The 13,878-nt window shown below is 42.4% G+C and overlaps 1 protein-coding gene across 1 annotated transcript in view; it reads left to right on the top strand.

The window, feature by feature from the left end:
- Positions 1–13,878, top strand: part of LOC140205388 (receptor-type tyrosine-protein phosphatase H-like) — an 87,259-nt gene that overhangs the window by 27,878 nt on the left and 45,503 nt on the right. The window contains exon 7 of the mRNA XM_072272979.1: positions 5,818–5,905. Within this exon, the coding sequence (XP_072129080.1) occupies positions 5,818–5,905 (88 nt within the window). The remainder of the gene's footprint in view (positions 1–5,817; positions 5,906–13,878) is intronic.

Raw genomic sequence — 13,878 nt, 5'->3', positions numbered from 1 at the left:
CTATACCCTTTCCAATGCTTCCACATGCTTCCTATAGTGAGGCAACCAGAACTGGACAGAGTACTCCAAGTGTGGCCTAACCAGAGTTTTGTAGAGCTACATCATTACCTCACGACTCTTAAACTCTATCCCTCGACTTATGAAAGCTAACACCCCATAAGCTTTCTTAACTACCCTATCCACCTGTGAGGCAACTTTCAGGGATCTGTGGACATGTACCCCCAGATCCCTCTGCTCCTCCACACTACCAAGTATCCTGCCATTTACTTTGTACTCTGCCTTGGAGTTTGTCCTTCCAAAGTATACCACCTCACACTTCTCTGGGTTGAACTCCATCTGCCACTTCTCAGCCCACTTCTGCATCCTATCAATATCTCTCCGCAATCTTCGACAATCCTCTATACTATCTACAACACCACCAAACTTTGTGTCATCTGCAAACTTGCCAACCTACCCTTCTACCCTCACATCTAGGTCGTTAATAAAAATCATGAAAAGTAGAGGTCCCAGAACCGATCCTTGTGGGACACCACTAGTCACAACCCTCCAATCTGAATGTACTCCCTCCACCACGACCCTCTGCCTTCTGCAGACAAGCCAATTCTGAATCCACCTGGCCAAACTTCCCTGGATCCCATGCCTTCTGACGTTGTGAATAAGCCTGCTCTGTGGAACCTTGTCAAATGCCTTACTAAAATCCATGTAGATCACATCCACTGCACTACCCTCATCAAAGAGGTAGAAGGTGCCTGGTCACCTCCTCAAAGAACTCTATCAGGCTTGTTAGACATGATCTGCCCTTCACAAAGCCATGCTGACTGTCCCTGATCAGACCATGATTCTCTAAATGCCCAGAGATCCTATCTCTAAGAAATTTTTCCAACAGCTTTCCCACCACAGACGTAAGGCTCACTGGTCTATAATTACCCAGACTATCCCTACTACCTTTTTTGAACAAGGGGACAACATTCGCCTCCCACCAATCCTCCAGTACCATTCCCGTGGACAACAAGGACATAAAGTCCCCAGCCATAGGCTCAGCAATCTCTTCCCTCACCTCGTGGAGCAGCTTGGGGAATATTCTGTCAGGCCCCGGGGACTTACCTGTCCTAATGTATTTTAAGAACTCCAACACCTCCTCTCCCTTAATGTCAACATGCTCCAGAACATCAAGCTTACTCATATTGTCCTCACTGTCATCAAGTTCCCTCTCATTGGTGAATACCGAAGAGAAGTATTCATTGAGGACCTCGCTCACTTCCACAGCCTCCAGACACATCTTCCCACTTTTATCTCTAATCGGTCCTGCCTTCACTCCTGTCATGTTTTTGTTCTTCCAATAATTGAAGAATGCCTTGGGGTTTTCCTTTACCCTACTTGCCAAGGCCTTCTCGTGCCCCCTTCTTGCTCTCCTCAGCCCCTTCTTAATCTCCTTTCTTGCTACCCTATATTCCTCAATAGACCCATCTGATCCTTGCTTCCTAAACCTCAGGTATGCTGCCTTCTTCCACCTGACTAGATTTTCCACCTCACTTGTCACCCATGGTTCCTTCACCCTACCACTCTTTATCTTCCTCACCGGGACAAATTTACCCCTAACATCGTGCAAGAGATCCCTAAACATCGACCACATGTCCATAGTACATTTCCCTGCAAAAACATCATCCCAATTCACACCCGCAAGTTCTAGCCTTATAGTCTCATAATTTGCCCTTCCCTGATTAAAAATTTTCCTGTCCACTCTGATTCTATCCTTTTCCATGATAATGCTAAAGGCCAGGGAGCGGTGGTCACTGTCCCCCAGATGCTCACCCACCGAGAGATCTGTGACCTGACCCGGTTCGTTACCTAATACTAGATCTAGTATGGCATTCCCCCTAGTCGGCCTGTCACATACTACGACAGAAATCCGTCCTGGACGCACTTAACAAACTCTGCCCCGTCTAAACCCTTGGAACTAATCAGGTGCCAATCAATACTAGGGAAGTTAAAGTCACCCATGATAACAACCCTGTTATTTTTGCACCTTTCCAAAATCTGCCTCCCAATCTGCTCCTCGGTATCTCTGCTGCTACCAGGGTGCCTATAGAATACTCCCAATAGAGTAACTGCTCCCTTCCTGTTCCTGACTTCCACCCATACTGACTCAAAAGAGGATCTTGCTCATTACCCACCATTTCTGGAGCTGTAATAGTATCCCTGACCAGTAATGCCACCCCTCCTCCCCCTTTTCCGCCCTCTCTACCCCTTTTAAAGCACTGAAATCCAGGAATATTGAGAATCCATTCCTGCCCTGGTGCCAGCCAAGTCTCTGTAATGGCCACTACATCATAATTCCATGTATGTATCCAAGCTCTCAGTTCATCACCTTTGTTCCTGATGCTTCTTGCATTGAAGTACATGCACTTTAGCCCTTCTACTTTACTACCTTTACACCCTTCATTCTGTTTCTCTTTCCTCAAAGCTTCTCTAAATGTTGTATCTGGCTTTACTCCATGCACTTCTTTCACTGCTCTATCGCTCCCGGGTCCCATCCCCCTTGCAAATTAGTTTAAACCCTCCCGAACCATGCTAGCAAACCTACCTGCAAGGATATTGCTCCCCCTCGAGTTCAGGTGCAACCCATCCAATCTGTACAGGTCCCACCTTCCCCAGAAGAGATCCCAATGATCCAAAAATCTAAAACCCTGCTCCCTGCACCAACTCCTCAGCCATGCATTCAACTGCCATCTCCTCCAATTCTTACCATCACTGTCACGTAGCACTGGCAGCAATGCTGAGAACACCACCCTTGAGGTCCTGTTCTTCAGCCTTCTGCCTAGTTCCCGAAACTCACACTTCAGGACCTCATCCCTCTGATATATATCTGATCAATTTCAAAACTGAAGAGAAATTTGGATAGGGACATGGATGGGAGGAATATGGAGGGCTATGGTGCTGGTGCAGGTCAATAGGACCAGGCAGAGTAGTTCTGCACAGAGTAGATGAACCAAAGGGCCTTTTCTGTGCTGTAGTGTTTTATAACTCTATGACTCTATAATGGAGATAATAGGGTTTGTTCCATGCAAATTAATTGCTCTATTTCATATAGTGGACCCTTTTGAGAGATTGAGTTAGAATCAGAATCAGATTTAATATCACTAGCATATGTCGTGAAAGTTATTGTTTTGCCGCAGCGGTACATTGCAATACTTAAATTACAATAAAAAAATTAAATTAAATACGTAGTGCAAAAAGAGAGAAAATATTACTCAGGTAGTGTTCATAGATTCAATGTCCATTCAGAAATCTGATGGCAGAGAGGAAGAAACCATTGTGTGTGTGTCTTCAGGCTCCTGCGTCTCCTCCCCGATGGTAGCAATGAGAAGAGTGGGTGATGTATGTCCTTAATGTTGGATGCTGCCTTTTTGAGGTATCGCCTTTTGAAGGTGTCCTGGATTTCTGATCCAGGTGTGTGATGTACTGAAGAGACAAGAAGTCATAGAAAGATAGAGCATAGACATAGACATGTTGACCCAACGAGCCATCAACCATCAAGTTTTACATTAATGCTGCACTCTTGCCCACATCCAAATCAAATCCTAATTCCAGTTCAATTATCATTCAACCATACATGAATACAGCCAAATGAAACAGTGTTCCCCGGGGGACAAGGTGCAAAACATACACAGCACAAGGTGCACACCACGTTCAAGCTAGCGAGCACACATACAATCACAGGAAAAAAATATACATATATGTCCAAATCAACTCCCAGATTCTGGCACTCACCGAACACCAGAGGTTAGGATTGACTTTGGAGCTGGACCTGGAGCTTTGAGGTAATAGCTATGCATTGGGAATAAACTCTTCTCAGGTTTCCAGCCGGTTGCAGGTATCGATTACAACCAGCATTTTGATGCCAAGCTCTGTCATCTTCTTCAGAGCTTGTCATTAAAACATCAGTTATAATCGATACCTGTACCCAGCTGGAAGCTTGAGAAGAGTTTGTTTGTCCTGTATGCTGGGAAAGCACTAGATCCTTTTTCAACTATGTGTTATTTATTTATTTTTTCTACTTACAGTGTAATTTTATGTCTTATATTGTACAGTTGCTGCAAAACAACATATATCATGACATTCACTCAGTGGCCACTTTATTAGGTACACCGGTACCCTTGCTCATTAATGCAAATATGTAGTCAGCCAATCATGTGCCAGCAATTCGATGCATAAAAGCTTGCAGACATGGTCAAGAGCCTCAGTTGTTGTTCAGACCAAACATCAGAATGGGGAAGGAATGTGATCTAAGTGACTTTGATCGTGGAATGATTGCTGGTACCAGTTGTGGAGGTTTGAGCATATATGAAACTGCTGATCTCCTGGGATTTTCATGCACAATAGTCTCTAGATTTTACAGAGAATGGTGCAAAGAACAAAAAAACATCACTGAGCAGCAGTTCTGTTGGTGAAAACACCTTGTTAATGAGAGAGGTCAGAGGACAATGGCCAGACTGGTTCAAGCTGACAGGAAGGCAACAGTAACTTAAATAATCACACGTTACAACAGTGGTGTGCAGAAGAGCACCTCTGAATGCACAACACGTTGAACGTTGAAGTGGATAGGCTACAGCAGCAGAAGACCATGAACATACACTCAGTGGCCATTTTATTAGGAGCAAGGGGCACATAATAAAGTGGCCACTGAGTCCACGTATGCCAGTGATAATAAACCTCATTCTATTTCTGAAGCTGATTCAGTCTAATAAATCAAAATATCAGAAACCTGGGACTGTAGTACAATGAGAAACACTGACACAGTAAAGTTGAATTTACTGTCATAGGCTCAAGTACATCTATGCACAGGTGCAATGGAGAACTTCTTTGCAACAGCATCACGGGCAAGTACCAAAGGATTCAAAGTACGTTTATCATCAAAGTACGTATGCAGTATACATCCCTGAGATTCGTTGTCCCCATTGACAGCCACAAAACAAGGAAAGCTATGGAACCTATTCATAGAAAAACATCAACTCACCCCCCTTATGCATAAAAGGCAAATCGCAACTGTGTTCAGATCAGCTCAGTGTTCATTATCTGCAGGCCACCCCAATTCAAAGTCGCCAAAAGATAGCAACAGAAAAATGAACGACCAGAAACCAGAAAACACAACATAATATGAACTATCACCACTTAAACTTTGCTCTGGCATCATCCTCCGACAGCATTGAGGCATAAAGAGATCATTCAAGTGCAGTGGCCTTCCTCCGGCAGCAGTGAGCGAGAGGGAGAGAGTGAGAGAGAGGGAGAGTCACACACAGACCCCTTCCTCTGGCAGCAGTGAGTGAGAGGGAGGGGGCAGGAAGAGAGAGAGAGAGAGAGAGAGAGAGAGGGAGAGGGAGAGGGAGAGGGAGAGGGGGGAGAGGGGGAGAGAGAGAGAGAGAGAGAGACAGTCACACACAGACACCTTCCTCTGGCAACAGTGAGGGAGAGACAGAGAGAGTGTGTCACACACAGACACCTTCCTCCGGCAACAGTTGCTCGCCTTCCACACTCGCCTCAAAGTTTTCAATCTTCCTCGATGCTTTAATCTGCGAGATCAGCAAGAAATGGAGTCGATCATGGCATAGCATCAGGTGAGCAGTATTCGCACGAGAAACATCTAAGTAAACATTTTTTCCGCAAGAAAGGGGGCTAGGCCACTGCAGTTAGATAATGGCAGCAACAGTTATGGGGTGAGTGGGGTCTTTTACGCGGATTGGCTCATCCCTTGTTTACCTGATAACATGTCCCAAACTCCTTCCAGTGGGATAACCATGTATTTTTTCATATTTACAGCCATTATCATTGGAGCGACTGTGGGCCCTCTGCTGGGTCTGATCCTAATTGGAGTATTACTGTTCTTCTATAGAGTCAGATTTCGGAGGTAAGAGGACTTACTCAGTGACGGTAATGAACGTGTACTGATGGAGATTTAAAGAAACTTGACGATGCCCAAACCTTCTCACCACTGATAGCAACACTAACAGATGGAGAACTGCAATTGATATTGTTTCCTGACCCTGGAGGCCTGCCTCACTCAAGTTATGTTGACTTCTTCCTCTCTTCATTCCGGTGTAAAATGTTTGAAGTATTTTCTCTCCAGTTATTTTTAGAAGAGCATTGAACAATGTTCCTATAATGTAAGAGTATAAGAGAAAACACAAAAATCTGAGGAGCAAAGGGGCTTGGGAATCCTCGTGCAGGATTACCTAAAGGTTAATTTGCAGTGTGAGTCTGTGGTGAGCAAGGCAAATGCAATGTTAGCATTAACTTCAAGAGGACTAGAATATAAAAGCAAGGATGTAATGTTGAGACTTTATAAAGCACTGGCCTGACTTGGAATATTGTGAGCAGTTTTTGGCCCTTTGTCTTAGAATGGATGTGCTGAAACTGGAGAGGATTCAAAGGAGGTTCACAAAAATGATTCCAGGACTGAGTGGCTTGTCATATGAAGAGCATTTGATGGCTCTGGGTCTGTATTCATTAGAATTCATAAAAATGAGGGGTGATCTAATTGAAACCTATCAAATGGTGAAAGGCTTTGATGGAGTGGATGTGGAGAGGATGTTTCCTCTGGTGGGAGAGTCTAAGACCACAGGACACAGCCTCAGCATAGATACCCGTCCTTTTAGAAAGATGAGAAGGCATTCCTTTACCAGAGAGTGGTAAATCTGTGGAATTAGTTGCCACAGGCAGCTGTGGAGGCCAAGTCTTTATGTATATTTAAGGCAAAGGTTGATAGGTACTTGATTGGTCAGAGCATGAAGGGATACGGGGAGAAGGCAGGAGATTGGGATTGTGGGGGAAAATGGATCAGCTATGATGAGATGGCGGAGCAGACTCGATGGGCCAAATGGCCTAATTCTGCTCCTACATGTTATGGTCTGAGGGCCATGTACTTCAGCAACACTTTTTATTTGGACCTGCACCACATACTGATAATCCTGTGCTCACTCACCTGTATTTTGGCTAAGCAGACCCTCAATTTTAGTAAAATTATTGTTTCTACATCCTGTCTTGGGCCCATGACTTCCTGTTTCTATAATCCCCTCCAGTCCCATGATTGTTCAGGATCTGCACTCAGTGGCTACTTTATTAGGCACACCTGCACACATGCACGTTAAGGCAAATATCTTATCAGCCAATCCTGTGGCAGCACTTCAGTGCATAAAAGCATGCAGACACGGTCAAGAGATTCAGTGGCTGGGCTGAAGGTCCAGCTGGAGACTGGCAGTTGGGGCTGTTGATTGAATGGGTGTGGTCTTGGGCATGGAGCAGCCTAGTAGTTTGGAAAGGGTTAGTTTGTGGCCTATGGCTGCAAAAGGGAGGGGAGGGGTTGAGATTGAAGGAGGAGGGCAGGAGACTGTGGAATACTCCAGAAGTAAGGGTAGCCAAAAAAGGGGTATATCAAGTGAAAGACCCAAAGTAATGGGAAACAACAAATTGAGGAAAATGGGTGAATTGGAGGAATTTATAGTTCTGTATAAAATTAAAGGTCAGAAGGAAGGGGAAGGAGAACTTAGAGCCCTTAATCCTTTGAAAGTGGCAGCAGCATTAGAGAACCAAATAGGTAAAGGATTCCAGGCCAAGATTTTGTCCAATGGATTGCGGAAAATTTATTGCAAAGATATTGACCAATATAACAGTGCTAAAGTGGTGGGAAAATTGGTTGTTAAAGTGGAGTGTATTACCCCATAAGGAAGGGAGTTAGGGGGGTAGTGTATGGTATTTGGTCTGGCATGACTGAAAAGGAAATCTTGGACAATATTAAAGGTGGTCGAGTGATTGAAGCCAAACGATTAAAATCAAGAGAAGGCGGTGATTGGGATTCTCCTGTTCTTCTGGTTTTTGCAGGTGATGTTCTTCCAACTAGAGTCTATCTAGGGTGCATGTCTTATCAAGTTATAGAATACATTAGACCTCCCTTGTGCTGTTATAATTGCCAGAGATTTGGACATGTTGCTGGTTCATGTCGAGGTAAAAGAAGATGTATGAAATGTGGAGAGGATCATGATATTAAAGCATGTAAGGCAGCGGTGCCTAAATGCAGTAACTGTGGAGGGGACCATACAGCGGCGTTCAGAGGATATGAGTATTTTAGTAAGGCAAAGCAGATTCAGGATGTTAGTATCCAACAAAAAATATCATATGCTGAGGCAATAAAGAAAGTTGATAGAGAGCAAAGGATAAGTAAAGAAAAAATTGGAATGATGGGGAGTCAGTACATTCTGAGTTCTCCAACTATGGTTCCTTCAGGCATGTTGTTGATGACTAAAGAGTCTTTTTTGGCATTTGTTGTTGATGTACTGATCGGGGCCATAACTATAACCAAGAGGTTGGATATGATAAAAGTAGTTGGAGCTGCAGAGAGATTCCTTGATATAAAACAGATTTTGCCAGAAAAATTACATGAGTATATGACCGACAAACAATCACTGTATACTTCCCAGTTGTCACGATCAGAGAGCACAGGGGAGCTTTATCTGGATGAAGAGGCCAATAATTAGTACTTGGATTTTTTTAATATTACAATGGAATGTAAGAAGTTTATCTGCAAATGGTCAAGAATTAAAAAGATTTGTTGGAACTTTTGAAGACAAGCCTGATTTGATCTGTATACAGGAGACATGGTTAAAGCCTTATTTATATTTTGTGATCCCTGGATATGATAATTTGAGAGCTGACAGAACGGGTAAATCTGGTGGCGGGTGTGCAACTTTCATAAAAACAGGACTCCAGTTTAGAAGACTTGATTTAACCTTGAAATTGTGGCTGTGGAGGTTTGGAGCTCTTGTGGTCAAATAAGTTTCATTAACTTTTATAATCCAGGTAATCTGATGTTATCAGATTTGGATGAAATTATGAATTAGGTAAAATCCCCAGTAATCTGGGTTGGAGATTTCAATGCCCATAATCCTATATGGGGTAGTGAAAGTAAAGATAGTAATGGAGCGGTAGTAGAGGAATTTCTAGATGAATACAACATGGTACTGCTAAATGACGGAAGGTCTACAAGATTTAATATTGTAAAGAATATTTGTAGTCACTTAGACTTGTCTATCACTTCCTCAAACTTAGCTAGGGTTGGGGAATGGGATGTTATGGTCAGATACACACTAGGAAGTGATCACTATCCTACATTATGTAGATTTGGTAGAAATTTGATAGTAGAAGTTGAGGAGAGGTCTGCTAGGTATAATTTTTCTTTGGCTCATTGGGATGAGTACCAGAAGAAAGCTGTGGATATAATAGAAGAGATTAATAGCGAGAGCTCCATAGACGATTGGAATGAATCCCTCTGTTCTGTAATCCATAAAGTTGCTCAGTTGACTATTCCGCTACAGAATGTTCCTAAGGCTTGAGCATTAGTTCCGTGGTGGAATAAAAATGGTGATATAGCAGTAAGAAACAGAAATAGAGCTTACAGGAAATTAAGAAAGTACCCAGTGTTAGATAATGTTATGGAGTATAAAAAGGAAAGAGCAGTAGCAAGGACAGTAATTAAAAATGCAAAGAGGGATAGTTGGAGAAGATTTTGTGAAGCCCTGAGCCCTGAGACACCTATAAAGCAGTTATGGACGATCATTCACAGTATATCAGGGATATATAGGAAACCATCTGTCCCAGCTTTGCTGGAAGGAGATATTGAAGCTGTAACCAATAAGGAAAAGGCTGATATGTTTGTAGAGGTGTTCCAAGCGTTACACAGTTCTGGAGAGTTAGGTGATTTGAGAAAGGAAATTATGTTAAAGGAAAGTTGGAAATTGGACAGGAGTTGGGATGATAATAGCTCCATAAATTTGTTTTTCTCCCTTCAGGAATGGCAGGAAGCTGTCCAATCAGGTTCAAACACTTCTCCTGGTAGGGATGGACTGTGTTATGAATTGCTTAAGCATTGAGATGGCTCTGTATTAATAGAAATACTAGCATTGTTTAATTCAGAGTGGAAAGAAGGAAAATTACCAGTAGAATGGAAGCATGCGGTGGTAGTTCCAGTTTTAAAGCCAGGTAAGGACGCGGCTAGTCCTAGTACGTATCGGCCTATAGCTTTAATGCCAGTGCTTTGTAAAATTATGGAACGAATGGTCACCAACAGACTTGTTTATATTTTGGAAAATAAGGGACATTTTGCTGCATATCAAAGTGGTTTTAAAACTGGAAGATCAACAATGGAATCTGTTGCCCTTTTAGATCATGATATTAAAAAAGCATTTCAAAATAGAGAAGTAATGGTAAGTGTATTTCTAGATATTGAAAGAGCATATGACTTATTATGGAAGGATGGCTTATTAATTAAACTCTATGATGCGGGAATTAGAGGTAGAATGTTTAATTGGATCAAAAATTTCCTTAAGGAAAAGACAATTCAAGTAAGAATAGGCGGAACAAGCTCCAAGTCAGTTAAAATAGGTAATGGTACCCCTCAAGGAAGTGTCATTAGTCCAGTTCTTTTTAATGTCATGATAAATGATATCTTTGATCAGGAAGGGACAGGATTTGGCAAATCATTGTTTGCAGACAATGGTGCAATCTGGAAAAGAGGAAGAAACATCAAGTATATATCAAGGTAGCTACAAAAGGCTTTAATATCAGTTGAAAACTGGGCTAATAAATGGGGTAACACACATAAAAGTTGCTGGTGAACGCAGCAGGCCAGGCAGCATCTCTAGGAAGAGGTACAGTCGACATTTCGGGCCGAGACCCTTCATTAGGACTCAAGGGTCTCGGCCTGAAACATCGACTGTACCTCTTCCTAGAGATGCTGCCTGGCCTGCTGCGTTCACCAGCAACTTTTATGTATGTTGCTTGAAATTCCAGCATCTGCAGATTTCCTCGTATTTGCAGTAATAAATGGGGTTTCAGGATTTCTGCTTCTAAGTCCAAATATATGATTTTTGGCTTTAGAAGAAAGATTCCTGATTGTGAATTGTGTCTATATGATTCTCCACTAGAAAAAGTCAAGGTATTCAAGTTTTTAGGTGTCTGGTTTGATGAAAGACTTACTTGGAGGGTTCATATAGATAAAACAATTGGAAAGTGAGAAAGTTTTAAATGTTATGAGAAGTATTGCTGGATGCGACTGGGGAGCAGGGTGGGAAACTATGTACTTAATATATCCAGCTATGATTAGATCAGTTATAGATTATGGTTGTATTGCTTATGGTTCCACTGCTACGGCAGTGCTTGGAAAACTAGACACTGTGCAGTCCAAAGCAGTTAGACTCTGTTGTGGAGCTTTTAGAACAACATCAGTCCCAGCATTATGTGTGGAGATGGGAGAAGTGCCTCTACATTTAAGACAAATTCAGTTGGGCCTGCAGTTTTGGGCAAAACTAAATGGATTCAATCACAGCTGTCTGCCAAAGTGTCTTTTTTAGGGGAAGTTGGAGTGCCAAAGTAAAATTAAAAGATGTCCATTTTTAGATTTGGTTAATAACTGGGCTGTGAAATTGAAACTGACTGAGGAAGACATAGTTGACCAAATTTGCTTGCCACCCATCCCTTTTTGGCTCTTGCCGGAACCAGAAGTAGACCTATTCCTCCTTTTTCAGCTTTAAGGAAGCAGAGCAATTTCATCAGCGTTGATCACAAATGAATATTTAAATAATAAATGGGGATCTTATCTGAAGATTTTTACTGATGGCTCAGTCGACCCAGAGAGCAGTAGGGCAGGATTTGGGATGTATATGTCTCAACTTGGAGTTAAGATTGGTCACCAGGTTTCAGAAGGTGTTTCTGTCTTTGCAACAGAATTACTAGCAATCCTCTGGGCTTTATGGTAAATAGAAGACTCTCAACCATGTAGGGTTATCATCTGTTCAGATTCTGCTGCTGCCTTAGAGTCTATAAAAGGGAGTAAATCAAAAGCTCGTCCTGACATAGTTATTGAGATTCTCTTAGTGTTGTTTAGAGTAGGGAAGATGGGTTGTGCAGTTAGATTTTCATGGATACCTGGGCATGCTGGGGTGGAGGGAAATGAAATTGTGGATGGCATTGCAAAGTCTTCCTTACAGAGCAGGCAAGTAGAAATTAGAGCTCCCCTAGGCAGAGCAGAATTGAGAAGTAGGATTAAAAAAGGTATAGAGAATAAATGGCAGGAGGATTGGAAAAATGAATTAAGGGGCAGGCATTATTTTTCTAGTCACCCACTAGTTAAAAAGGTCTCAGACTGTTACCTTTCAAATCGTAGAGATCTGGAGAAATTAACAAGACTTAGGTTGGGGCATTGTGGGCTAAACTATTATTCAAAGATAATAGGAAAACATCCTAGTGGACTATGTGACTGTGGTAGTCCAGAGACAGTCCAGCATGTTTTGCTGAGCTGTAATAGATACAAAATTGAAAGAAGCATGTTGTTCAAGAGGCTATCTGGCTTAAATGTACCTTGGTTTCCTATTAAATCTTTGTTTGCCCATCATGAGAACCAACATCTGATTGAAGAGTTTATTATTCAGTTTATACATGAGACTAGGTTATATTCGAGAATTTGAGTTCCTTGAAGTTCTATAATTACACATCCTGCAGAGGGCAGTAATACGCCTAGATGCGTCTAAACCGCCGGAAATAGAAGAAGAAGAAGAACTTCAGTTGTTGTTCAGACTGAACATCAGAATGGGGAAGAAATGTGATCTAAGTGGCTTTGACCATGGAATGATTGCTGGTGTCAGATGGGGTAGTTTGAGAATCTCAAACTGCTGATCCCCTGGGATTTTCAGTCTTTAGATTAGATTAGATTAGATTGAGGACACGCAGTCCTCTTTTATTGTCATTTAGTAATGCATGCATTAAGAAATGATACAATGTTCTTCCAGAATGATATCACAGAAACACAAGACAAACCGACTAAAAAAAACTTACAAAGTTTGTACAAAAACCACATAATTATAACATATAGTTACAATAGTACAAAGCAATACCGTAATTTGATAGAAGAACAGACCATGGGCACGGTAAAAAAAAATCTCAAAGTCTCTCGAACGTCCCATCATCTCACACAGATGGTAGAAGGAAGAGAAACTCTCTTCCTGCCATGAGTTTCCAGCGCTGCAAACTTGCTGATGCAGCACCCTGGAAGCAGCCGACCACAGCCGACTCTTGAGTCTGTCCAAAAGTGTCAAGCCTTCGACCAGCCCTCCGACACCGAGCACCAAGCACCATCTCTGCCAAGCACTTCGACCCCGGCCCCGGCAACAGGCAAAGCCAAGGATTTGGGGCCTTCCCCTCCAGAGATTCTCGATCGCGCGGTAGCAGCAGCAGCAGCAGCAAAGTGGGCATTTCAGAAGTTTTTCCAGATGTTCCTTCGTGCTTCTCATGGCTGTCTCCATCAAATCAGGATTGTGCACGGCATCCTACTTACAAATACGATAGTGTACACAGGGAACGGTGTGAGAAACAAAAAAACATCCAGTGAGTGGTAGTTCTGTGGGTGAAAATGCCTTGTTAATGAGAGACGACAGAGAAAAATAGCCGGAATGGTTCAAGCTGACAGGAAGGCGACAGTAACTCAAATAACAACATTACAACAGTGGTGTGCAGCAGAGCACCTCTGTGTGCACAACACATTGAACCTTGAAGAGGGTGGGCTACAGCAGCAGAAGACAATGAACATACATTCAGCGGCCATTCTATTAGGTACAGGGGGTAGCTAATAACATGGCTACTGAGTGTCCATGCTCCCCTAAACTTATCATCCATGAATCAATCTACGCCTCAAATTCTGGTATTTCTTCCTAAAACTCTCTACCTCTGTTTTTCTTTAGTCCTATAGGACCCAATTTAATATACAGATCAGCATCAATTTCTGTTGCAGAATGTCTTAAGAAATTTTAATATATTACAGTGATAGAAATTGACATT

This window comes from Mobula birostris, chromosome 11 (assembly GCF_030028105.1).
Source record: "Mobula birostris isolate sMobBir1 chromosome 11, sMobBir1.hap1, whole genome shotgun sequence".
Lineage (NCBI taxonomy): Eukaryota > Metazoa > Chordata > Chondrichthyes > Myliobatiformes > Myliobatidae > Mobula > Mobula birostris.
The sequence above is the reverse complement of the archived record's forward strand: the minus strand, read 5'-3'. Positions and strand labels throughout refer to the sequence as shown.